The sequence below is a fragment of the Passer domesticus genome, chromosome 6 (genome assembly GCF_036417665.1).
Source record: "Passer domesticus isolate bPasDom1 chromosome 6, bPasDom1.hap1, whole genome shotgun sequence".
Taxonomy (NCBI): Eukaryota; Metazoa; Chordata; class Aves; order Passeriformes; family Passeridae; genus Passer; species Passer domesticus.
This window is the reverse complement of record NC_087479.1, coordinates 51,713,707-51,740,386: the sequence shown is the minus strand read 5'-3', so window position 1 is coordinate 51,740,386 and position 26,680 is coordinate 51,713,707. Positions and strand designations below refer to the sequence as shown.

At 41.7% G+C, this 26,680-nt stretch overlaps 1 protein-coding gene and 1 long non-coding RNA gene across 5 annotated transcripts; one reads left to right on the top strand and one right to left on the bottom strand.

Annotated features, from left to right (window-relative positions):
- Positions 1–797: 797 nt before the first annotated feature.
- On the top strand, positions 798–26,308 carry TMEM41B (transmembrane protein 41B). 4 transcript variants are annotated; one of them, XM_064425480.1, is made up of 10 exons: positions 798–2,593; positions 7,058–7,312; positions 9,298–9,466; positions 11,482–12,310; positions 17,319–17,436; positions 18,414–18,542; positions 20,176–20,269; positions 21,113–21,217; positions 22,976–23,114; positions 23,537–26,308. In XM_064425480.1, the coding sequence occupies exons 4-10, from the start codon at positions 12,268–12,270 to the stop codon at positions 23,704–23,706; spliced, it is 798 nt and encodes a 265-aa protein (XP_064281550.1). In that variant the 5' UTR covers positions 798–2,593; positions 7,058–7,312; positions 9,298–9,466; positions 11,482–12,267; the 3' UTR covers positions 23,707–26,308. The 4 variants fall into 4 exon arrangements, with proteins under 4 accessions (XP_064281550.1, XP_064281551.1, XP_064281549.1 ...); XM_064425481.1 differs by lacking the exon at positions 798–2,593 and having other exon boundaries at positions 6,742–7,312; XM_064425479.1 differs by lacking the exons at positions 798–2,593; positions 9,298–9,466 and having other exon boundaries at positions 7,060–7,312.
- Positions 17,949–23,632, bottom strand: LOC135303543 (uncharacterized). The gene is made up of 2 exons (XR_010365021.1): positions 23,500–23,632; positions 17,949–18,151 (listed from the first exon to the last, which is right to left on the bottom strand). It is a non-coding gene; the product is annotated as an uncharacterized LOC135303543 (long non-coding RNA).
- Positions 26,309–26,680: the final 372 nt, after the last annotated feature.

Genomic DNA, 26,680 nt, shown 5'->3' with positions numbered 1-26,680 from the left:
TTGGGGGGTGGCATGCAGCGATGTACTTGAAATTTTGGGAGGAATTTATTGAACAGTCTGATAAAAGCATCAAAAAAAATTTTTCACAAACACCTCATCCTGGAATGACTCTGAAATGTAGGCACATAGCAAAGAGAAAAGCAGAAATGCAATACAGAAAATAAGAAAATTTAAAAGTGATACAATTTAGAAAGTTGATAAAGTGCACTATCTCTTTACAGTTAAGTTGAACAGTTTCAGGAAATCTGGGCTTCTCTAGACTGTCTTTGCATATATGGAACAGCATAACAGACTTGCTTTTGTATGTAATTTTCCCAAATTAGTGATTTTTTAATGATTGTCACTGGACTAAAACCCGGGGTTCTCAGTTTCTCATGCCACTGGTTTGTTGTTGTTTTGGGGTTTGTGTTTTTTTGTTGTTTTTTTTTTTTTTTACATTATGCTAAAAATTATTATTTACACTATGTAGCTTTTTCTTATTACAAGTGTGAAAATGAGCAACCAATTTATGAAACTAAACTGTGAAGCAGCAGTGAATGTCTGCCTTGCTAAGTAAGCACAGGAGACATATGGGCCCAGATGACCAAAGTAGCAATGTGGCATAATTTTGGGACATGATGTCATATGCTGTTCTTTTATGAGTTGCCCAGATCTGCAGTCATACTCCAATTCTAGATGTTGCACAAAATGTTAAAAAAAAAAGTGAAATACTGTAAATTCAATACCATTACAAAATGCTGCAACAAAGTTTTTTCCCTGCTTTTGTGTCACAGCACAGATAACAAGCTCAAATCTCTTTGTATCAAAGGAGCAAAGCAATCCTGCCCCCAGCCAGGGCGCTAAGCTGATCCAACAACTTATGAAACAGAATGTATCTTTTCTAAAAATAAAAATAAGTACTTCAAAGGGCAGAGGTGACGTGCTGGTTGTGCATGATGCTCTGTGTCAGAGATACAGATGTGAAATGCTGCAAAGACAAGAACAATGGGCTGGGAGCCGTCCTCAGCAAAGGTGCTGTGCCTCGTGCCAGAGCTGCTCCTCTTTGGGTACAGAAGTGAGGAGGACAAAAAAAAAAAGTTGTGCAGAAGAATGTGTAAGCAATTGTCCACCCTGAGTACTCTGCAAAAGCAAACCTTGTATGTCCAGGAATGTTGGCATTGTCCAGGACGTTTGTACTTGCCCAGGGGTAATAGCAAATGCTAGCTTCACAGCAACATTAATTGCATAAATGACTCACAGAAAACAATAAATGCAGGACTCAGTCAAGATGGACATTTCATGTCCACAGGAAGCCAAATTTAAGAGGAAACGTCTATGAGGTTAAAACAGACTTTTTCACAAATCCGAACATCGCATTTGCTGTGGGTAGTGCAGTGTTAGAGAGAGATGAAATGGTAAAGCTGGACGGAAACTGGCACACCAGCAGTTTGAGTGGAGCAGCCTAAGAGGTGGCAAATGACTTCAAATTACAAGGGACTGGTGAGCTGTGGCATCCTTAATGCTGAAGTTTTGATTAAACAAATATACCCACTTCCATCAGATACTTTCCTTGAACAGTATTAGCAGAACAAAAAAGACTTCACACCCATGACAGCGCAGCAATTAGTGAGGACTTTGGCCAAATCTATTTAGCAAACAAAGGGGACATGAATCAATATCTCGCAAGATGCAACCAGATGAGTTGGTAGAAAAATTTAATTTTGAAGTCAAATTTCAAATCACAAGAGTTAATATAGGAAAGAAGTACATCCTTTAGCCAGATAAGCCTCATCAAATTCTTGGTCTCAGAAGAGAACAAAAAGAAGCGTACGTGCTGCAGCAGGGATTAGCTGCCCAGAACTGTTCTCTGTTGTGCAGGAATGCTTAAGGACAACCTCAGGCTGCTGTGGGAGAGCAGAGCCTCTCAAATTATCTCAGAAAGGGCAATGTGGTATTGCACAGGCCTCAAATATTGGATGCAAATCGGTCTCAATTACTCCTGAAGATAAACATGCTCTCCTAGACTGTCTGTCTTGGGGTTTGCAGTCATGTGTACTTTCCCTGGAAAGCTGGAGCAATAACAAAGACAGTGTTTGTCAGCTTTAATAAAGTAAAGTGCTCCTTGGAGCTGACTGTGGAACTGCTTGGCCTGTGTGCCTTTCTGGGATACCAGTCTCTCTCTACTGTCAGTGAAAAGCCAGAAATCACATGTAAAGACAGCACAGCTATCAAAGATCACCATGTTTGGATGCATTTACCAGATGTTGCTGAAGCATTGTGCATAAATTTTTATGCCATCTACATATTCCAAAAAAAAACCAAAACAAAAAACCCAAAGACAGTAAGTGATAAAGGCTGCTATCGGCTGTTCTGTGCTGGAACAGATTTGACAGCAGCCAAATTAACTCCAGCTATGCAGAGCATATTCCTGCATCAACAGCATTCCAAATGTCAACCCGGGATTTGGGAAAAAAAAATACTTGCACATGAAGGTACTTAACCAGCCCTACAGATCCAAAGGGAGTTTGGACAGGAATGAGTGGATGAACCATCAGCACCCAAAGTTATTGTGGAACTACTTCTGCTAAATCAAAGATGGCAACAGGAAAAAAAGGTATGCACAGCAATATTGTGCTGATGTGCCAAGTTTGGAAATAACTGTTTCTATTAATCTTTCTTTTAAAGCTGAAATGGGATTAAAATATGAAACTACAAAATGAAACATGCTAGTCACCATATTTTGGTGTAAAATTGTCAAACAAATGTGATTGTTTGAGAAGTTCTCTGGTTTGGCTAGGGAAACAGTACAAAATAAGTACCTTTCTTTGCTTTAAAATATCATAGTAGGCTATGATCCTGAGCACACACTGAAGGGATTGAGGACTGGCTAAATTGCAATTCTCAGTTAAAAGGTGGTAAGTGAAGAGTGATTATTTAAAGGGCCAATTTCTACTGGATTTCTACTGATACCACTAGCAGACTCTATTTGATACATTTATAGTTTTGAAATAAATACAAAATACACTGCAAATCATTGTGAGAATGATGTAAGATTAGCAAAACAATCCTATGTGGATGGGACAGGAGCATAACTTGAAAAAGAAACAGAAATGCACTTTAACAAGCCAAATGTGAAATTACACATAAAAAAACAGAAAATGAAAAATTGGAAGGATCAGGGATACCATGGGCATGCAGGTTGGCATGAGCTACCAGGAGGATGTTGTGGAAAAACCACAATTTTTGAGTTGACACCAGCTGTCTGAAGAGGGGGAGTGGGAAGCGGTTTGTCCCTCCCTCTGGTGGAAAGGTTTGGATGTCCATTGCTAGAGAAAAACACCAGCATTTGTGGTTTTTAAGTATTTACAAATTGCAATGCATGAAATACCCCCAAAAGTTGTTTGAGATGAAGAGTTTATTCTCCTCATCTGTCTGAGACCTACTTGAAATGTCCAGTTAGGTTTAAGACAAAAGATGGGAGGAGTCTGGGTTGCTGTTTGTCACTCCAATTGTGCTGAGGTGAAACAGATATTTAGCAGGCAGAGTAAGGGTGGTTCCTTGCAGAGTCCCTGATCTGCGGCTGGCTCTGGCCCAAGGAGCAGGATGCCACTGCATGCCCAGCTCATGGTTTCACAGCTCCCTTTAATCTCCTTTAAAGGCGGGAGTTGGCTTTACCCCCAAGGAGAACTTTGCTGAAATTTTTTCAGCATTTTTTTAGTGAGGAAGGCTCCTTGCTTCACCCCACCAAAAACCCCAGGAGCCATCCCCACCCCCTCCAGCCAGATAGCAAGGCTGGAGCAGATGCTGAACCCTGTATCCAAACAGGTTCCCCAGGGGACAGGTGCTGAAAAGAAGATTCAGCCATTAGCTGGTGGAAGTGTCTGCAAGTGGAACAGCGGGAGTAGCAACACTGAGATGGAGCAGCAAGGAAACAGTGGCTGTAATTCAGCCAGGGTTATTAAGGTCCTGAGTAAATGTCAAGGAGATAAGAGCTTTCTTAGAGCTCTAGATCAATAGTTTGCTAAAAAAAAATAAAAACACCCCAACAAACTAACAAAACCAGGAAATACAGAAATCTCTGATGTGTGATTCTTCTGAGATCAGAAAAACTGGACATCTTGTTAATAAACATCTCTTCAAAGATGCAGGAGTCCCTCGTCAGTTCTTACTTTTATCAGTTAACTCTGGACAGCAAGGTGAGGAAAAAAGAGAAAGATCAGGAAGACAATGGTGGGTGCTGAACATCTCTTTAATCAATAAAGTTGTAAGAGGAGCAAATGTCTAACAGGTGAAACTAGACAGTCACAGAAGAAAATTCCCAGTGGCACTAATTGGTACTTTCTTTTCTCCAAGTGAGCCTGGGTGCAGTTCTGGAAGATATGTTTTAGTGAAAACACAAGCTGTGCTTCAGTCAAACCAACAAGATTCGGGCTTTAATAAAAAACATGTGCATAAAACTTGAGCAGGATGTTGGACTGGATAATGTGATGAACAACTGCACAGTGTTTTGGATTTTGCTGTTTGCTGTCAGGTTAGATCTGTCTGCTCCTGGAGGCTGGGTTTGCACTGTGTGGAAGTCCAGCTAATGCAGCCCACAGCCTGCTTCAGGCCCTGTGTGACAGACAGAGGAGCAGGAGTGTCTGTGACCTGCGGCTGTTCCACTCCTCCTCCTCCCTCTTGCTCTGTTTCCCACCCTGTATATTTATATTTCACAGCCCTGAGGGAAAATGCCACTTACAGAGCTGCACAGTGGTGGCTTGGTGACACCCTGGGGAGATAAGCAGCAGACAGCAACTGGTATTTGTGGCATTAAGATGACACTCATAATTCATGCTTTTTTTTTCCTTCACACTTTTGATACAGTTGCACAGGCACAGAAGTTACAAAGGCATCAGTGGAATTGGTTATACTGTTTTAAATGAAAACTCAATGAAAACTCTGAGGATCACAGAAGTACAGTGAGACCTCAGAATAATGCCTGTGATCATGGTGTTCTCCAAGAATATCTCTTTAAATGCTTGATGGGAGTTGGTTGATTTTGTTTTTGCAAGGAAATAGATATGTCCTTTCCTTACTGTTCCTTAAATAGGACTCCAAGCTTATTTATTTTTTTTTATGGTTGCTCAAATGGACAACTGTGAATCCAATGTAATGTTGACTTCACATTTTGTGGAAGCAAATGGAAAGAAAATTTAAGGGGTGTATATCTATGAATTAGGGTTCAAGCAGTTGTTGATTTTTAAAACACAAGCTTTCTAATGCAGTTTTTACAGCCAAGATGCAACAATAAACTGGAATTGTTCAGAAAGAATTGTGAAAATACTCAAGCTGTGGAACAGGCAAAAATTTCCAGAACTTCTGAAGAGTAAAAAAGAATATTTAAGCTCTAACTTTAATTGTATAATTAAATATGTGTGTGAGGGTTATGCAAGTTATCAAGCTACAATATTTCATTCAATTTAATAAGACAGAGAGTTCTGTTTAGAATAATTTTAGTCTTTATAATCCTATCCTGCTTCCATTTAGATTGATTCAATAACGAGTACAGTAGAACAGGATTTCATTATATTAAAAATTCACTCAGAATAAGTTCTCAGCACCTAGGGAGAGCTTTTCATATGCAAGGAGCTACAAACAGACATTAAGAATTTCAGTAATCTAGCAGCACAGCGTTCAGTTTGTGAACTCATGCCAGTCACACAACTCCAGGCAGTGCCTCCAGGACTCACCTGTGTTTGGGAGCTGTGCCAGCGTGGCTCCTCAGGAGCCTGTGAGGCATTTTGGATCAGTAAAAATTATTGACCTCTGGTGATGACCACAGCCTTAACTGTATATTTGGGATTTATTACAAAAAAGAAAACACTTTTTGGTTGTGCTGGCATGGTACATTATTCCTTTCTCTTTTCCATCTTTTCCCATCTGCCTTTCCCTGTGTCCTTTCTAAACTTGAGGAGACAAAGCAAAGTACTCAGAGAGTAAAGTTTCTGGATTTCTGCACAGCACAAGGTGGGCAGAGAGATAGAAAAGGAGTAATTTATGCAGGAAAAGTGTAAAACCACTTTGGTGGCTTTGCAGAATATACAGCTGAGGTAATCACAGCTGTGTTAGCAGAAGAGGTGAAGAACTGGAGCTGCAGAGCCCAGTGTGGTTCTTGGGCCTGGCTGCAAGGGGAGGAGGCTGACTGAGGCAGGGTGAATTCTCTGTGTGCTGAGAGGGAGCTCAGTAAAGGAGGCATAAAAGAAAGACCCAGGGCCACACAAGGAAGTGCTCACAGCTCACTGGGGGAAAAACTGAGATGAGATACAGACTTTGTGAGCAGCAAATAAGCCAGCAGAAGTATGTAAAAGTACTAAAATAAATATGCTTTCCTGTTTGATTCCTGATGCATTAAGTGAATCATAACTTTTGATACTTTTTTAAAATAAATGACATTTCATTAAACTACTTTAAATTTTTATGAAATTACTTTGCCATTAGAAATATTTCTATAAATCATAAGTCTTAGATAGGTGCTTATTTTAAAGGAGTCAAAAATAACAAAATTAGGGTTGGCAAACATGGAGATATCCTAGATAAAGATAAATAACAGAATTTGAGTGTATTGAAAATACATTTTTATAAAACAAAATTATCTTCATTTTCTTCTATTTAAGAGGTTATCAGATTAGCACTTTTATTGGGACACTCACAGTTGTTATTCCTTGCAAAGCTATACAATTCATTATATGTAATGTAACAAAAGCAGTCACAATGCTGGAATGTGCAAACATAGGGCTTATGCTGACCTTTGTGTAAATTGCTAAAGAAATACAGGTATGAAAACAAGTGATGAAGCTGATAATGCTCCAGCTGTGCACAGGTCTGTGTTTCCTGCTGGCTGTGGGTGCACCACCAATTGTTTATACAGAGCAAGAGGTGGAACAGCTGGAGCAGCTGCTCACAAATCCCCGCTCCTGTGGCTCCTGTGGCACTGGATTAAAATTCCAGTACCTGCAGCAGCAAGGCAAGGCAGGGAGCACGAGAAATGTATCGTCCCTGTCCATGTCTTTGTCTGAACAAGGCCCTGTGTCTTTTCCAGGTGTTTTGTGAAGCAACAAGGTGGGAAATGCTTGCCCCTCATTTCACCTTTGGCAGGCTCATGAATGATGCATGCAGGATAACGTCATGTTCTCAGGAGAGCAAGGAGCTGTGTCAGCTTCCTCTGGCCACTCCTCGTAATCTTTGGCCCCTGCTTGCCAGCATTCCTCTGTTCCACTCCTGGCCTTTCCTGAGCTGAAGGGATTCCTCACCTCAGAATGTGAAACGGATTTTCATACATTGTCAGGTTGGCAAGGTAAAATCATTAACTGCTATAACTAAATCAAGGTTAGAGTTTATTAAAGCATTTGGATGGTATAGTATTGCCAGTACAGCAAGTAATTCCACACAAAAATCAAACATGCTGGTTCAGCTTCAGTAAGGATTTCTACAGAATAATGGCACCCAGCTTCTTGTGGTTATTATAACCTCACCTATCAGTCTTCCTGTGGGCTCCTTTTATTTTCTCCATGTTAGTCTTACTCATTCAGAAATTATTACATCATATTTGTTAATAATGTCTTACTCAAGCACCTGACATTTATTTTCTTTTCGTTTTCATTAGCCAATTTTGTTGCAGGGAAGAGGCCAAAAAAGCTGATCCTGTGGTTTATCCATAGGCAAAAGGGAATTACTACTTCATGCAGTAGAAAACATGCACATTTCTTTATTGATATTTGTAGATCAGGATTTCTGCATTCAGCCAAGGTATCTGACAGGACACTTGTCTAGGACTGGGTGCATAATGTTCCAAATTGAAATGGTTTCATTCACACCACTGCCTTTAGGTGAAAAGAGTCGATTCGTATCAGACTGTCCCATTTAATCCCTAATCCTGATTAACAATTGATTTTGTGGTGCTCATTTAGTATGATAGTAAGTGCTATCAGTCATATTATAGCTTTTTCAATTAATTTAATAATTTCCCTAAGGAATACACATACAGCAAATAGTTTCTCTGAATGTTGGCAGCTTTTCTAAAATGTTTCCATTAAATCACGTTTCCACCATCCTGATATTGCTCTGAATTTTAATTATCTTCCGTTGCAGACTACTGGTTTAATGATGACCTGAATACATTTCTTAAAAACTAACTGTGGGTGTGGCTGCATACAGCAGGAGTTTGTTCCTTGTGAACTGCTCATTGCCCACTCTTTATGGCTGTTTTCTGCAAGCACTTAGACCTCAGAGGTCAGATCAGGACAACACTGAGCACTCTCACTGCAGACATTTTGTACCTCACAGAAAAAGCAATCTAGATGAAAATACACCGTGACATTTGCACGTATTGTGATTAGACCATGCATTTTTAAATTGTCAATTTGCATTGTGAAATGCATTGTTACAGGAAAAAAAACTTCTTCCTTTCTAGTTTCAAATGCAATTCATGCAATTTATCTGAAGGTTGCAAGAAGTCCTTACAATATGGGAAATGTTTAGAAGTTCTAAACTTTTTCTCTGGAAGTTTTGCTTTTTTTTAAAGTAATGCTGAATTTTTCTACTTTGCCTTTTTCTTTACTCTGGTTTCTTCTACAACCTGTTTCACACTCCCATATTACCTGAACACACTTCCCCATCTTTCTTTCCCCATCAGACTCATTGTTCCACATTTTCTCCCTGAATCAAGTGTTTATCAAGTGTTATGTCACTTTTCTCCCAAATATTTGCTGCTCTGCACTTCCAAAGGTCCAAAATTTTTCCTTTCTTACTCCTTTAAGATAGATGAATTTTTCTATCAAAATCAAGGATCCTCTTCAGCAACAAAAGCAACTGTGTTTGTGAGCACAAGCAGTGAAAGCTTGGACTGACCAACTGCTATAATTTTGGGTTCATTGATGATAAGAAGAGATTCAGAAGCAACATGAAAAGCAGCAGCACTTCAAACTGTCAGTGTGGGAAGAAGGTTGATTAAACCAGTGCCCATCCTTTCCTCACCTAGCTTATTTCTTAAAATTGGGGGACAGAGTTAGGACCTCAAATCAGGGCAAATTAAAATAAAAGGGAGCTTTCTTTATCACCGTGCAGACTACTTACAGTCAACAAACAAAATGCAGAAAGGAAATGTCAATAGACAGTTGCAATGATATTTTTAAGAACCTAGCACCAAGAGGAGATCATTCAGGTCCTGATGAGTTCCAGCAGGAGGTTCCACTTGGGCCTTTTGAGGACAGTAGAAAAAGCAGCTTGAAAAACCCACTGGATTGCACTCTGCAGCATTAATTTCTGTCATTGCTCCAGCAGATCAAACATGGTCCAAGCTACACACCCCAGCATGTGTTCAACACTGGGAGGTGGCCTGAAGCTGATTCTCCAGACCACAAGTCTTTGGGTTAACTGAGCTGAAACTTGAATTCCACATCTGTAGGAGCATCTAATGAAAAATTTAAATGGGTCTCTGATCAAATTAAAGGTAGTGTTTTTATCAGCATGAATAACTTATATTTGGAAGCTTTTGCCCTCCAGACAGATATGTCCAGCTACATCACTGCCATAGATTAGAAGGAATCCTTGAAGGAGCATATTCCTTTTAGCAGGAATATTTGAATTTTCAGCTATGTTAGCATAAACTCAGCTTCAGACAGGGCATAAATCTGATCATTACATTTAATCCTACCCTAGCATTAAATATGAATCATGACTAATGGGTGTATCTCGGGATAAGGGCCTGTGCCTTCCCTACACAGAAATTTCTGACTGTGACTGTTATCACAAGCAATAAACACCAGCTTATAAATACCTCAGCTGCAGAGCAGAGCTGCATGGCTGAAGCCTTGTGCAGCTGCTTTTGAGTCAAGCAAGGACTCTCCCTGCAGCTCCACATCCCCCTCTGCTCTCCTGCTGCCTCCCTTTTGGCCTCCCCTGCCATGCTCTCTTCTGCTCTGCTCTGTGTGGGCTCTGCTGTTCTCCACAGGTACCCCCAAGAGCTTTGAAAGAGACTCTGAGCTAGAATAAGGTGCCAGGAATATTTTGTTGCTTTGGAAATATTTTTGCTTCCTTTGCTACCTGTCTTAAAGAGTTGACGTTGTCTGAGTTCTTCAACGTATTTGCTGCCTGAACCCATTCCCAGAACTCAGATGCTGTAGGTTGGACTAAAAGCTGGGATAAGGTGATTGATTGTTCATCAATCCTCCTGTTACAAACACTAACTTGGTTATTACTGCCAGGAGGACACCTGAGATTCCTTGTACTGTGATAAGAACTCCCTCTTTTACTGGCATTTTTAATAAGAAATATGACTTTTTAGAGAAAGTGCTTTCCAAGGCTGGGGGAAAAAATAGAATAAGAAATAAGGTCTCTGAAAGTTGGAATTACATTTAAGGAACCTGACAGACCTTTCATGTTCCTCAGTTGGGGTGGCATAAGCTTATTACAGGGTATGTTTCACTCCTAATTTGCAGGAAGACAAAAGAACCTTTAATTCCTGGTTTTTGCATTAAAGTAGAGGATATGAGCAGACTGCCCAGAAAAGTTTCTTTCCCAGTTCATGTACTCCACTGACATATGCAATAGGCAAAAAAAAGAGAAGCTGGCTGTTAAAGAGGATTTATTGACTATTAATTAGGAACAAGAGGTGCATCAGTATTGAGAATCTAGCTCTTATTTTTACCACTTGGAATAGAAACATCATAGCTATCTGTTTCACTGTGTTCCTAGGTCATTAAGCAGTAGTGAAAATAGGTGCACACAATTAAAAATCTGCACTTTGTACATGCACATGTACTGTCTGTACATATGTGCAGAATGTAGCCAAAATGTACATAAAATGGACAATAGGACTTAAGAAACATACTTTCTATTAAAAAATACCAGGAGAGAAACAAACCTGTACACTTATGATCCCTGAGCTCAGATTCAACTCATTTTAATGCATACAAGTTCTATTCTCACTTGCTGTTTAGTAATTTTTTCAGCTTCTGTCCTTGAGCACTGACTTTTAAATAAAAGCTTTCATTAACTCTTCTTTAGTCTCCAAGAAATTTTTAATCCTTCATTCACACAAATAGCTACAAATAAGTGCTCATTTATATTTATCTCACTTGTTGGTGACATTTTTTATTCGTTTTCATCAGCGCATTTGCATCCTACCCCGAGTTGTCTCCTGTGCAACTGGTTATTCTCCAGTTACACCCTCAGACTCCTCACCATAACTGATCAAAGTTTGAGCTCAGTAAAAAACACAAGCTCCCTTCCAAGCACAGAGGTTTATTTGATTTAAATTACAATTTATATAGAATGACAATAAATGTTTGAGGTTTAATTTCTTGCTATATTTATACAAAATAAAAATGTTAATGCAGTTTGCTTTGTGTTGGTCAAAAATAAGACAGTAATAGGGGGAAAAGAGGGTTCTGAATCTGCACTTCTGAAGAAATTATATGTATTTTTTGCTTGTTGATTAATGTTTCTGGTTTTTATTATTTTCAGCCAGAAGCTCTCAGGAGCAGGATCACTCTCATTCTCTCATCCTCCTTCCTCTTGCTGACAATTCTCAGTCCACAAAGCATCAGCAGTGTCAGTGCCTCAGCCATGTGACATGGGCGCTATCAGCCCATCTAGGAGTGATTTAGAAAAGAGGCAAACACAAGTTTCTGTGCTGAGGAAACACAACTCTTTCAATCTGACAAAAATGAAGCATTTCATCCAGCCACCCACAGAAGGAAGTGACTTCATGGAGCTGACTGCTTAGCTGCTGCCCTGATAGATGTCAATCTCTTTTGTTACTTTCCAGCAGGTCAGAAAAACATTTTTCTTTTTGGTTCACAGATACCTTGAAAGAACTCATACTCTGAGTTTAAGGTGTATTTTCCAAAAACCATTTCATATAAAGCTTTTGGCCCATTCAGTCTCTAGCCTGGAAGTACAGAGAGAGAGTGCTGCTCCCACTGGTAAATCACTGAGCAAACTCCAGCTGGAGACTGGAGTCCTTCTCTCATTCCTCTGCTGGACGAAGCATTCTGCAGTGTGTGTTCCCTGCCAGGTGGGGCTGCTCCAAAGACAGGGCAGGTTTTGTGCTGGTTTTTAAGCTATACATTGTATATAGGAGATGCTTTATACACATGACAGTAAATCTGTTTTCAGTCCCTAGCTATGCTTCCCGGTGTGCTGTGAAGATGTTCCTGGCAGGGCTGATCTCAACCATGTGTCAAAAATTTCCTTGATACTCACTGAGCTCCAGCTACCAAAACTCTTTGTCCTCTGAACACATACAGGATGTGGCCTATGGCAGTATCTTTCATTCTTTGCCTTCTTTCCAGTAAGTAATTCTAACTTAACCTTCTAAATAGAGTTCCTGAATTATTTTATTTACAGAGTGAGCCCTAAAGAACATTCCCCAGACATGTCTTATTTTTCTTTCCTGAGTGAGTGCAGAGGTTCTGCTGACATTTGTTAGGTGTGGACATCTTTGCAGAGGACTATTCAAATTATCAGCACATACTAAATACCACTGATAATTTCAAAGTTTAGTGGAACAGACAACACATTCACACCAGCAGTACCCCCCAGCAAGGGGAACCAAGAACAGTGAAGAACAGTTTAAAAGTCTGCTGGTAATTCAGTCTAACAAATATAATTTGTGCAGTACATATCAACTGCAAAGTGCCCTAGCTAATGAATCCTTAAATTTCACTCTGGCAGCAATTCAGAGAGCTGGAGCTCCCTAAAAGTGAGGTGATTAGAGTTATCTTCTCTATTTTTAATGAGACATATACTAACACAGTGAGCTTACTGCAGAATCAGCATCCTGGGAATAATGTGCAGGCCATGTGCTTCCTACTAAATGGAAGGGGAAACACGGAGCAAATGTATATTGTTGAAATTGCTTGTTGGGGGTTTGACAGTGGTGTCTTGTACAGGGGAACTGCAGAGAATTCAGCAAGAATCAGAAGTTTATTGGTCTGTGTGTCAGTTCACCTGCAGCTGGGTCACACACTGGGGCTACACAATACAGAGCAGGTTAATTAGAAATCAGACATCCCCTGGAGCAGGCTCTGCCCAGCTCCTTGGCTCTGAGTGGCTCCTGAACAACAACCACACCAAACTGGGATTGATACCCCACTGAATGAACAATCCACCAAAATGAGAGATGGCCCTTGCAGCGTTTAGCATCTACAGTTTTAAATTGTGGTACTTATTTTATTTATATCTTTCAGTCTGCACCTTTCCTCTTCTGTTTCAGAATGACTTGGTAAAGATTCCTCTGCATAATAATCTGCTTTCATATTTTGCTTCCAGCATTCTTCAGTTTAGTATCTATTTGATGCTTAGTCAGAGAGGAAAGAAGTCACAGTGTTTGAATCATTTCACCTGGAGTTTCAGAAGTAATAACCAAAAAGAGATGACAAACATGATGTGCATTTACAATAGGGGGGAAAGTTCAATTTTCTACAGTGTCAGCAATTCCCATCTTGCTAGTATGTACAATTTTCTAGTGATAGGGTTTGAAAAAACAAAGGACTCCCTCATCTGGCATCAATGCCCACAGCAGCAAGTTCATAGACCTAACTGGCTTCTCAGGGCACTAACTTCCTAGATTATCAATTGCAAATATTAAAAGAGCTAATTACATGATTTAATGAAATAATTTAAAATAATTTGATTCTAAAAGAATTAAATTCTGAGTAAATGATAGGTTCATATGGAATCTGACCACAATTTATAGCTTGGATTATTTCCTGCCACTGGATTTGGCAGGGGCTGTACTTGGGTAATAGCATATTAAACTATTTAGATCTTAAATGAATCATCAACTTCCTGTAACACCAGCGAGTTTTGTACATGTAGCAATAAAGCCCTGCTGTGTGCTGACCTGCATCTCCCTCATGGCTTTGGAAACATCTGTGATCTCGGGAAACACAACCTGTAAATACCACTGCTGTGACACAACCGATCTGCCACGCCCTGTACCTGCAGTTTAAGAGCTGTTCAGTCATGGTGTAAAGGTGGAGTAATCACACAAAGGAGGCTGAAGTTAAATCTGCGCGTCCAGCTCTCCCAGGCTTCCTTTCCAGAAGGCCCTGAGGACAGGTTGGACATTTATTAGCAGATAGAGCTGGAAAAGAGACGGGGGGCTCTCAGTAGCTCCACCGGGCAACCCGTGTGCCCAGGGGTTGTGCAATGTGTGCTGTCCGCGGGGTCAGTGCTCTCGGTGTTCCCGCTGGAGAACCCTCCCTGTAACACTCTGTGCTGCCCGGGCACTTGGAACCTTCCGGGATCTCCCGCTGCCAGAAGGTCGCGGAGGAAAAGGCGCTCCGAGGTCACACTCGGCGGGAAGGGCACGGAATCTGCGAACGTGCCCCTCTGGCTTTCCTGTCAAGCGTTCTCACTGACAGGAACGGACGTGAGGGCTGATAGAGGAATTTTCCTTCTTCCCGGCTTTCTTTTCGAACGAGAGGAGCGAACGCAATAAGGTTCCCCTTTTCCTGGCAGCCCGGCACTGCTCCAGCGCCAGAGGCGCCAGGGGCTCCCGCCTCCCGCTCCCTGAGGGGACATCCCGTTCCCCTCGCTGGTGTAAAGCCATTTACATGTAAAGCCGAGGAAAACGGGCTCGCAGACGGGCTTTATCCCGCTGCCCTGTGGCAACGTGTCCAGAGAAGGGAAACGGAGCTGGGGAAGGGTCAGGAGCACAAGTCCTGCGGGGAGCGGCTGAGGGAGCTGGGAGCCGGGAGAAAAGGAGGCTCAGGCGGGACTGTGGCTCTGCAATTCCCGAAAGGAGGGTGTAGCCGGGGAGGGTCGGGTTCTCCCAGGCAGCCAGCGACGGGACAAGAGAACACAGCCTATAGAACTCCTCCGCGTGTGCCAGGGGAGGTTCAGGTTGGACAACAGGAGGAATCTCTTCACAGAAGAGGTGGAACGACCGCCCGCGGACGTGGCGGAGTCACCGTCCCTGCAGGTGTTCAAGGAACCTGGACGTGGCACTCAGTGCCATGGTCTAGTTCGGTCATAGGGCGGACTCGATGATCTCAGGGGCCTTTCCCAGCCTAACTGATCCTGTGATTTATGTGATTTATGTGGTTTATGTGAATTCCCCGCAGCCAGGCCGAGGAGCCGGGTGCCGTATTTACCAGTAGTGAGCGCACGGCCGTTACCGTACATACCGCGCGGGCACGCCCAACGCCGGCGTTACCGTAATTACCGCCGCCAACCGCCACCGCCTTTCAAGGACGCAGCGCCCAGCACGCGCTCCCGCACCCCACAGCAGAGCCGTAATGCCCCGAGAAAAGCGCATGCGCCGTGCGGCGGCGGGGGCGGGAGCGCGGCCGCGACCCGGTGGGGTGAGGAGAGGCGGAGCGGCCGGTCCCGCCTCCTCCTCCTTCTCCTCCTCCTCCTGCCCGCGGCTCCCGGTGCTGCCGGTCCCGCCTCCTGCTGCCCGCGGCTCCCGGTGCCGCCGAGGCCTGCCCCGGCCCTGACTCGCCGGGCCCCGGGGCGCCGCAGAGCCATGGCGCAGCGAAGGGTGGCGGAGCGCGGGCCTTGCCAGGCGGCGGCGGAGAGCGCCAGGCACCAGCGGCAGCTTCTGGAAGGTGCCGGGGGCTCGGGGCGGCGGGAGCGGGGCTGACCTCGCCCTGGCATGGGACGGTGCCCGGTGGGGTGTCGGTGCCCGGGACGGTGCCCGGTGCTGTGCCGGTGCCTCTGGGCGCCTCGGGCACCGGCCCCGTCCCGCGCGGCGCTGGGGCGGCCGGGCCGGGCCCCTCTCGGCGCGTGTGGGGTGAGGCGGCTCCCGCCCCTCGGCGGCCGAAATGGGGCAGCGACCCCTTCCCTTTCCCCGTGAGGGAAGACGCGTGGTTCCATGTCTGTATGTCTGTGTGTGTCTGTCGGTGTTATTCCACTACCGGCACGCCTGAAGTAGAAAAAGTGGAAGCGGCAGAAAGCGCAGTGGGCTGAGTTTTCCTTTTTTGCCCTATAAGTATTTATTTATTTATTTATTTATTTATTTATCTATAATGTATTTTGCTCCTTGGAGAAGGTGTTGTCAGGATCCCCGCGGTTGCCCGGGGCAGGTGAGGAGTGTCCCTCGGTGGCGATACCCGGAGCCGTGTGGCTGCAGTCCTGTTCCTGGCATGGCCCTGCCTGAGCTGCGAGGTGACACGGTGACCACTGTGGTCCCTGGCAGCCCTGTGATTCCCTGGCTGTAATTGCCTTGTGGATGCTGCCTTTGGCCTCGGCTGACCCAGTGCACACCTGTGGGGTCGCGCTGACCTTAAACCTAAAAAAGCCTTAGAGCCGATAAAATTGCCAGCTCGCCCAGCGGTTTCGTCATCCAGCCGCGGCGTTTCACAACAGTGAGGAGTCAGCGTGACCCACTTGAGTGGCTGTGTGTTGGCATTGTAGTTGTGCCAGCGGCATCTGCGAGGGAAAGCACAGCCTCGGCTCTTTGTGTGCTCCCCAGGTGACCCTGGGTGTGAAGCTGGGTGAGCCTCAAAGCGCCTCAGGAGAGAGTGAGTTAGTACAGGCACACGTACACTGCCCGGTGTGGTGCTCATTTCAGTTCTACGTTCTTTATGTGTGTAGTTACATTTGTGTTAATCAATGTATTACATGAACGTGGTCATTTTGATAAAAATCTAAAATACAGCAGAGGCCCAAAATGTCATTGTGTCACTTAATGTACTCCCATTGCTTCCACTACACAGGACTTAAAGGCTAATAAACACTTATGTATACTTATATATATATCCACATGAGTGTAAAATATGTGTAATTCCCAAGACTAGCACTTTATATCACAGGCATGTGTGTGTTTATGTAGGTTTCCTCCTAATGAGTGTGTCTCACCTAACTGGCTGTATCTGGTAGTCTTAAATTAGAGGGGTAAAAAAACCCCAAAATCTGTTAGTGAGCAGGTTTTTAAGTTACATTTTACATCCTGGAGATTTAACTTCAAATTGACTCTCTAGTTAATTAGACTGGCAGAAGATTTCTGGCAAAAAAGAAAACATATGTATGGCTTACGTTGTTTAACTCTGTTTTTTCTCTTTACAAATGTATTTATTAACTGAGGCCTAAGTTGTTATGGGTCATAGAAGGTGACTTCTGTGGGATGTTTTCCAGCACAAAAACTTCAAAGTTGTTTGAAAGCTTCCAGGGAATGTGAGCAATGTGTGCTATTGAAAGCATTGGTTGGAAGATGTCCACAGAGAGTTTACTTTAATATTCCTTTAAAGGATGAGTTTGAAATCTGTTGTAAGTCACGAGGGATTGGTTTTTCTTGATTTGTTTTGCTAGTGCTGGGTTTTTTTCTAACTTTGTTTCCTGTTCAATTTCAGGGAAAGCTCTTGCAGAAGGTGGATCAGCTCGGACGTCACTTCTTATTTTAGTGTCCATCTTCTTATCAGCTGCTTTCCTTATGTTCCTGGTATATAAAAATTTCCCACAACTTAGTGAGTAAGTATGTTATGCAAGTTTAATTTATCAGTTTATTTGCTTTTCAGTATCACACTGTAGAGGAGCTGCATGGGGATATGACATAAACTCAGAGAATTGTTCTTGATGTGGGGTTTCTGGGGCACAGTGCAGAGCCCGTGTTCTGAGGTGTTACCCCCAGCACAGCATCAGTGGTAGCTGACCTTCAGCTGAGAGCCAGAGTGTGTTTGGTTCAGCCTGAGCTCACTTGAAACTTCCCTGTGCCTTGGTGAAGCTGGAGGCTGTCACCAAAAGGGGAAATCCTTCCTTCCTAGCTAAACTTTGCCTTCTCTTTTTCTCCTTGTTGCACCCAGTATTGTGTTGGGATGGCAGGCAGGCTGACAGGTGGGAGCCTGCTTGTCTGACAGCTTTCTTTTTCACTTTTAGTAGTTAAATTTCTGTCTGATTAACTTGCTCAACAAGGTCAGTTTGCAATGGCCCATCCCTAAGCCTGATACAAAGGGAGCAAAGACACTCAAGTGTGCTGCACCAGATTAAGGTGTGACATGAGGTTTTGCCCTTAGAACTTTATTTGTTTGTGAGGTGAAGTTCTGCCACTCCTGCTGCACTTCAACTGCTCTGCCCCAGCACTGAGGCAGCTGCAGTTGGTTTTGGCTGAAATGTTGGCTGCTTTCGCTTGCCAAGGTTTGGTTTGCGCAATTTTTTCTTTTCCATCAGCACTTGGTAAGAAAAAAACCTAGAAAAGAAGCACATCATTGTACTGAATAAAAAAATCCAGCTTGCAAATACCTAAAATTGGGGATTTTCTAATATAAACCATACTGTAAATACTGGTTGTTCATCTGAGAATATTATTACAATAATAATCATGGTTTGTTTGCTGAAGCTGTAATTTAGTGTTGTAGTGTATCTAATTATCTCTGTATTCAGTAGGTAATTGTACCACACTGTTTGATTATATTTCCATCATTCCTGCTTTTTTTTTTCCCCCTCTTCAGAGAAGAAAGAGAATGTATAAAGGTTCCTAGAGATATGGATGATGCAAAGGCCTTGGGAAAAGTCTTGTCCAAATACAAGGACACATTTTACGTTCAAGTGTTAGTGGCTTATTTTGCCACATACGTTTTGTATCCTTTTTCTGATATAAAGGGCAGTTTTGATGTAGTCATGCTTCTCTGAAAATGAAAAATACAGTTTGATTAATTCTTGGTCCTCTCTGGGTGAAGTTTAACATACCTAGGAGTGTCTACAAAGAGACAAAAATATTTTAAACTCTTGGAAATTTATTCCAAGAGTATATTTGTATACTTGGTCTGTATACTCTGTATTTGGCTTGGTCTTACTTCAGCGTTAAGATAACTTCTAAAATAAAGTGATTTTTGAGGTAGAAATTACTGTTTGTTCTAAAAGAAAACTGAGACTACTGCTTTGCTCTTCCTTAAGACATTCAAAGTTCCACATAAGGATAATTCATAGAATATTTAGCAGTATTTCTGAAGAAAAGTATTTTGAGCCATCTTTTATCTCTGCACTGCCCAAATTCACAAAACCAAATCTGTTTTCTTTTAGAGGGATAAATTTCTGAAGTGCTTTCTGTCCAGGGAGACAGAAAGGCTACCTATGTTCTATGTTGACTTCTTTTTCCTGAGTGCTGAATATATTAATTAATCATTAAGCACACTCTTAACTGGAACACTTCACTAAAGGTTAATAACTTTAAAGCTGTAGAAGAGGTTTGTGTCACAGTTTTAATGCAGGAGGCTTTTGTAACTCAGGAGAGTCAGCACTGAACGTGCCATTAGTAATTATCCTTCAGCTCATTCTTTCCAAGTATTCCACAAAAAGTATTTAATATTTCCCAAATTATAGATCTAGGAAGAAAATTAAAATGTTGGTTTATATATTAACAGGGAGTAGAATAAATTGGCTCTTTTTTGAGCTGCTCCAGCAGTTCTAGATGTGATGACCTTTACTGTCGCACAGCAGGCTGTGGTCAGTTTCCAGGCATGGTGCAGTTACCTCTGAACCTTGACATGGCTTAGTAAAAGCTGTCCTGGCTGTAATGGACTCAGGAAAATTATTGGGCTTTTTAATATTTCAGTCAGTTCAACTTGAGTAAAATAGTGTACAGGGTTTTTTGCTTTATAACTTTTCTATCCAAAGTGGGCAAGGCATCATAGTCTCAAGTATGCCTAGCAAGCCTTAAGTCCAACAACCTGCTTGCTTATGCTGCAGAAACCTAATTTTTGCCTTTTAAAAAATTCCTGACTGAAATTAGCAATCAGCTATTGTAGTTAGTGATCACACCAAGCCTATTTGTAAGGAAGTAATAGCTGCCTTCATACATTTCAATCTTCTGTGAAACTTGTGCTTATGGGCTTGGACAGGCCTGTGAACTTTGCAGAGAGAATGTCTGAATCTGCACATCTCTAGTCAGCAGGGTAAAATTCAGAAGGATGTGTTTCCTGGAAGTCACAATAGATCCTCTGTGGCAGTTGTAGCACAGATAAAGAGAAAAATGTACTCAGCTTTTATTACTTTGTGACTTATTCTTTGTATGTGTGGTGAAAGAGCTACATCTTGTTGCTCTGTGCTTGAGCTTCTTGTGCTACTCCACAAAAGGTTTTTTGAAGAAAGAATCTTGAGAGGCCCTGCCTATTTATGCTTTTTCTAATTGTAAAATGTATCCTGACTGCTTATAAAACTAAGAAGCACGTAGCTTTTTAGAAATGTGTTTTTCCTTGACTAAGATGCATCCAGCTTGCAAACATTTGCTATTCCTGGGTCTATATTCCTCAGTATCCTGTCAGGGTTTCTTTATCCCTTTCCATTGGCCTTATTTCTTGTTTGTTTGGTAAGTATGGGAAGTAGCTTGTGGGGTCATATATTTCTATCCATTTGGGATACAACCACACATCTGAGCAGCTTCCTGTTGGAAATGACCAGTCTGAAACTGGCATACACTTCAGTTTCTGATGAACTATTGAGTTCTTACTCAGCTCTGCTGCAGGGATGGCATTACCCACAAAATTCACTGCAGCACTGGGTGGTGATCCAAAACACTGAGCTGTTACTCCAGGTTTTCTTAATAATGAAGGCATTGGAGTGTGAATCAGCCAGAGTTTCCCATGCTCTAAATTTGTTTAGCATCTGCCAGAACCCAGTTGTAATTTCACTACACAATTACTCTGGTTTTATTATCACACTGCAAGATAAATCTGTTTTTAAACTGGCTTAAATATGCAAGAAGTTTAGTTTAACATTTGAAATGTATGTTATCAACAAGCTTTAAATATGTCATGGACAAAGGATGCAGTGATAATGAGCCTTAGTATTGAGAAAGTAGGGAGGACCCTATTCAGCTTTTATGTTGGAATTTCTTTAATGGCATTGTGCCTCTTATTTGCAAAGCTTTCACATTTCAAATTCTTAAAACTGCAGAAGCACTCAATATTAACTGATAAGTAATCAATGTTGTCTACTTGGAGTGTTGAGATTGATCAAAATGCCTTGGAAATAAACTGTCTTGGGTCAACAGCATTCTTGGGGAGTGTGTCCATGCTGCTGGGGGAGAGCCCTAATGGAGGGCTCCATGGAAACCTGCTCCAGCCAGGCAGTGCAGTTAACACAGACACCAGGCTGACATTGAGTAGAGTTTCTGGTAATTTGTTGTCTGGTTTTGGTTGTTTTTTTCCAGTGCTCAGGACTTGGAGCTTCATTCTGCTATATGCTGTCATACCTAGTGGGGCGTCCCGTTGTGTACAGATATTTAACAGAAAAAGCAGTGAAATGGTCAGAACAGGTAAGGTTTGTAGAGATGCTGGAACTTACTGTACAGAATGTGTCATGGAATAGTGTGGAAAAACTAGGAGGTCTTGTGCTCATGTATCCAGTTACACAGAAGGGATTCTGGAAACATTCCTGATTTTTGTGGTATTTCCCATGAGAAAGGTGTTCTTACCTAGGAAGAGTTTGCAACTGATCACCCCCCTGGTTTGTTTAGTGTCAATAGGAAACCTCTCAGTTTCAGGTAATTTCAAGTAATTGCTCTCTAAGCATTAGTACTAATGAAAGCTGGGTTTGTATTTTTGTGTTGGAGGAGCCTGTAGCTGTATGTCTGATTGAAAAACCTTAATTTTAACATGTTATTGTAGTTGGAGCATTTAGAAACATTTTAGAATATCTGGTAACATTAGTTTCAGCAGGTCTTGGTTGTGAGGTTAACCTAAAGGTTCTGCAGTACAGAAATACAGTGTGAGTTGTACTTGACCTTATGTGTCTTTAGTTGATACTCTGAAACATTCCAACAAATTTTTATTTTTTGCAAGTATGAAGCACATGTACTCTGTTCAAGATTTTTTGAATCACATAAAAATGCTTTAAACTTGTTCCTCATTGAATAAGATAAGGAGCTGTGTCTGGCACAACTGACCTTGTTAGATTTTATAGTACCATTTTGACTCTTGACCCAAGTAAATCTTAACATTGCAGTATAATCTTGAGGCTATTCTGAGTAGCAAATGGTTACTGTTGCCATTAGTGGAACTGATTATGTGATTTAAAATTGCACGTGCAGCTCAGAGCTCACTGTTTCCAGGTTCTTTGGACTGTATCATGCTTATCATGCTTGCATATTGAGGTTAAGACATTTTATGTGCAGCATTAATCAATATTTAAATATTGTCTTTTGTTAAGGTTTAAAAAACCCACGGTGCTCCTGATTTTAATGTTACAGTAAAATCTAAATGTGGCTAAAGCTGAAAAACAAGGTTGTGACTGGACTGAGCTGCCCTGTGAGATTTCAGGTGGAATTGCAATCAGACCAGGTTTGTTTTCGACTGTATGAGGCCTAAGCTTAGTGCAGGTCTGCCAGGCTAGGCCAGAATTGTGGATGCTGGCTGTCCTTGCAGCTTGGCTCCAGTTGCACTTGCTCTCTGAAAGGGCTGATGTGCAGGGACAGGCTGGAAGGAGAAGGGGCTTTGTTGTACATTGGTGCAAGGAGCTGGGCTAGACCCGAGAGCATAATTAAGGCTGTAAATGAAGTTGGAGCTGCTGTTGCTCCTGGGTAAGTGTTCATGCTGGGCACTGTAACCTCTGGGGAGACAGGCTTTGGAGCTGTGCTGGCAGCAGCCACCTCGTGAAGTTCAGAGCAGTGATCTGGCTGAGTTTCCAGGTGAGGATTGTAGCTGTGTTTCAAGCTTGATCACAAGTTAGGACAGAATGGCTTGAGGAGCAAACTTCATTTCTAGTCCTGGTAAAGCTTTAGGAATGGGATGAGAGGCTGGCTGTGAGTCCTTTGCAGCTTGAGTTGGCTGAGTCAGTCAGACACATCCCTGCTCTGCCACACACAGCTATTTCCAGGCTGATCTCAGTGTATTTGACAGGTGACTCACTCGGCACTCTTTCCCACATCACACATTTTAAACTGATTTTTATGTTTGCAATGTGTAAATGTCTACAAAATACAGGGGGAAAAATCTCTTGAAACCTCTGTGGCTGTTTATTTTCAAGGCAGGGATTTTTTAACCAAAGTTTTGTTTGTTTGGTTTTGTTTTGGCAGGTTGAACGACATAGAGAACATCTCATTAACTACATAATATTTTTGAGAATAACACCTTTCCTCCCCAACTGGTTTATCAATATCACATCTCCTGTAATCAACGTGCCATTGAAAGTGTTTTTCATTGGCACTTTTCTAGGTAAGAATTGTGGCTAGTGAGCCACACTTTGGAGTGGCCAGAAGAGGTATACACTATAGCTTTTTTTGCACATACTTTTTAATCTGATTGGGAAACAATCTGGTATTTTTCCTTTATGAACTTAATTTAAAAGTTTGTTATTTTTCCTTTGTAAAAAGATAACTTGAATTATAAAGAGTCTAAAGAGCAGAGATTATTTGCTTAGTCTCCTGTACATAAGTTTGTATTAAAAATATTAAGAATGCCTTAAAACTAGTTTTTTGGGTAAAGGTTTTTTATCTGTAAATTCTGTATTTACTGCGCTCTCTAAGAAAAAGTACAAGACAACAAAATCTCAACATTCTGGTATTAAAATTTGGATGACTGATTTTTAATGGTTTTTTACCCTAACAAGATGTTTTTTCATCCTTTCCTTGCTCCAGGTGTAGCACCACCGTCTTTTGTAGCCATTAAGGCAGGAACAACGCTGTACCAGCTTACAACAGCAGGGGAAGCTGTTTCCTGGAACTCTGTTTTTGTCCTCATGATTCTAGCCATCCTCTCCATCCTACCAGCTCTCTTCCAGAAGAAGCTGAAAAAGAAGTTTGAGTAAGGATCAAACTGGACCAGAATTTCCCATACTTCATCTCAGGATCAGCACTTCTGATATTTGTATATTTGCTTTTCTATTGGATCTTAAGCAATTATAGGGGAGGCTTGTGATTGACAAGAATGTCTTTAAATGAACACATGGCCTTAAACTGAAGGAAATGTGTTCAGAAATGTACTGCATATAGTTTTGTAACCAAACAGCAGTGTTTTACTTTGGGATGGTGTGTGTGTGGCCCTCAGGATGAGGGAGGTGAGAACACAGATGTAACATTTTGCTCTAGTTACATGCAGAGCAAAAATTGTGATGTAGACATAAACTACAGGTGATGCTCTCTAACACTTGCAGGAAAACCTCCTGAACAATTCAGTCCAACTTTGTAACATTCTCTGTAGGCTTGCACGTGATCTGGTCTGAGAGCATTTCTCACTAATAATATTTCCCTTCCTTTTTGCCTTGGGGAGTTTCAAAATAATGCAACGGTGCTCACTGAGAAACAAGGGTTCTTTGCAGTACTTTAACTACAATGTTATTCTCATCCTGGTTGTTTACTTCTATTTATTAGTGCTGTATGGAATTAAATACTTGAACCTACATCTGCTTTACTTACTGGATTAACAAAGGCAAAGTGTCACTTTGTTCCCTCTTGGTCCCTGCAAAGTTTTATTCTGGGAGCAGATACAGGAAGGGAGGGAGCAGCTTAGAATTCTTATCTTGGCTGGCTGATGATTTTTAAGTTCTAATTTTCATTTTTTAATGTTGATTATTTTGTCAATATTTCACTTGCATAGATTTATCTTGCCAACTTAAGAAAGTGACGGTGTGATTATATAAAATTTGCAGTTTTCAAGTGATTTAAAAACGCTTAAGCAGTGTAATATTACCATTTCTCAAGCAATATGTAAAGAGTATAAATTTTCTGATTGCAGCTTGATTAGCTGAAAGAAATGTCAGGTACACAAACTGGTGCAGTTCCTGTCAAACAGCTGGTCCCAAATAATGTTCAGAGCACCGTGGAACAGCAGGCTCTTGTGTCGGTGTATATAAAAATGGGGGCAGTGGCCAGCCATGACCCACCTTCAGGAGCAGTCTGTGCATTCTCTCAGGAAGGTACAAGGTACCTTCCCTGTGCTTGTTTGTTGTGTTGTCAGTGGAGCCCCATCAAACAAGGCCCTGGGCAGCGAGGAGCTGAGGAGCACGTGGCTGTTTCATCTGACTGGAACCAGTGCTGCTCATGTGCTTTAAGCTGATGCCCCTGCAGTGTCTGGCTGGAAAGGGACTCAACACATCAGCATGTGCTCCAGTCCAGGGTTTATTTGTCTGTGTCCTCTGTTAGCTCGTGGTCATATCATAGATCTTCAGGATGTAAGAGAACAGTTCATCAATGTGATAATGTAAAAGGTACTGACTGGTACCTTGAAAGGGTTTATTCATTTTTGTAACATAATGTTAATTGACTGCTTCGTTTCATCACAGTATTACTTGTAAATATATAGTAAATATTATTGATACACCATTTGTCTTTTATTTAAGTCCAGGCTGCACAGTAAATGCTATTTTTTACATAAGTATATAAAGGAATTTATATCCGTTCTGTTTGCAAGTTTATTGTAAGATCATTCAGCTCCAGCAATTCTTTTGTTATTTAGAATTTACTCTAAAAGTGTACTTTGGCATTTAAAACTGAACAATGATTCCTTTTATTGCTGCCATTCTAATCTCCAGAGCTCCTCTACCCAGGGGATTTATTCCATAGCAAACCTGGATGTGAATTGAGCCGTGTGAGCAAGTGTCCCCGGACTGCTGAGTATGAAGCTGCTGTGGATTTACAGCCTGCTTTTCTGCAGAGTTAACTTCTCGTGCAGATGAACTCAGAATAAATTACCTACCACTTATTTTACAGTGGCTTTTCTCAAAAGCTGTCTCAATTCCTGGTCAGTTGCAGCAGCTGCTGTAACGTCCCTCCCATGCCAATGTTTTGGTGGAACCTTGTCACTAAAGAAGGAGCTGAACTCTCTTTCAGTCTAACGTGACTCTTGCTATCACTTGACATTTTCACTGGTCCTGTTTCTCTATGGAGATGGGATCAGGATTTGTTACTGAAGACCTGTTGTGTTTCAGCCACGAGACTGGCCTCTCATCACAATAACTAAAAGCCTTAAGACCTTAAAAAGGTTCAAAATAGGGTTCTTTTTCAAAACCTTAGCATTTTTAACCCATCCCTTCTGTATTTATCTTCAGCTGCCAGCAGCCTGAGGTGCTTCCCTATCCCATGAGGACTTCTCAGTGTTGTGCAGAGTAAGGCAGGCCTTGTGGAAAGCAAAAAAGCACTGTGCTGTGGGGTACTGTACTAGCCTCCTCTTTCCTTTAGGGAATCCAGCAAGTGATCCAAGAGATAGCCATAACATTTTGACAGAAAAACAGTGGCTACCATGAAACAAACCAGGACATCAGAAAGATGTAGCTTTGTTTTTTAATTGCAAGGGATTTTTGAGCTGTTAGGTGACCTGTTTATCTTTTGGAAGTTTTTTTGTGATACCTGCATGACATCATTACTAAGTGTCTCTTGCCATTTGATAATAAAGCTGTTATATAAAATCTGAAATGCTGTATTTTTTGAGTATGATGAAGTATTCTGAACTTCCCACTAGGCTGAATTTTTTATTAATCTGTTGAAAAGGGCTGAGTTCTTCTTAAATGGTATTTTTAATGATTGATTAAAAATTAAATTGAGCTGATTACATCTGTAGATGAGATTAATTCTGTTTCTACCTTTATTTCAAAATAAGTTGTTTTGTCTCTGAAATTAATTTCTCACATACAGCAGTAATTTTGAAAAGTTTTTCTGGTTTGCACTGGAAGGCAACTGTGTCTAACTTCTGTCTGTTCAAATACATGTATTTGCACAAAGTGCCTTTTTCTTTAATCCCTTGTGGAAAACCCCTGTGCCAAATGTATTGAGCTTCATTCACCTTCC

Coding starts and splice junctions, on each gene's coding strand:
- TMEM41B (XM_064425478.1), top strand. CDS start 15,494: ATGGCGCAGCGAAGGGTGGCGGAGCGCGGGCCTTGCCAGGCGGCGGCG. Junction 15,576..17,318: donor CCAGCGGCAGCTTCTGGAAG/GTGCCGGGGGCT, acceptor GTTCAATTTCAG/GGAAAGCTCTTGCAGAAGGT. Junction 21,218..22,975: donor CAGTGAAATGGTCAGAACAG/GTAAGGTTTGTA, acceptor TTGTTTTGGCAG/GTTGAACGACATAGAGAACA.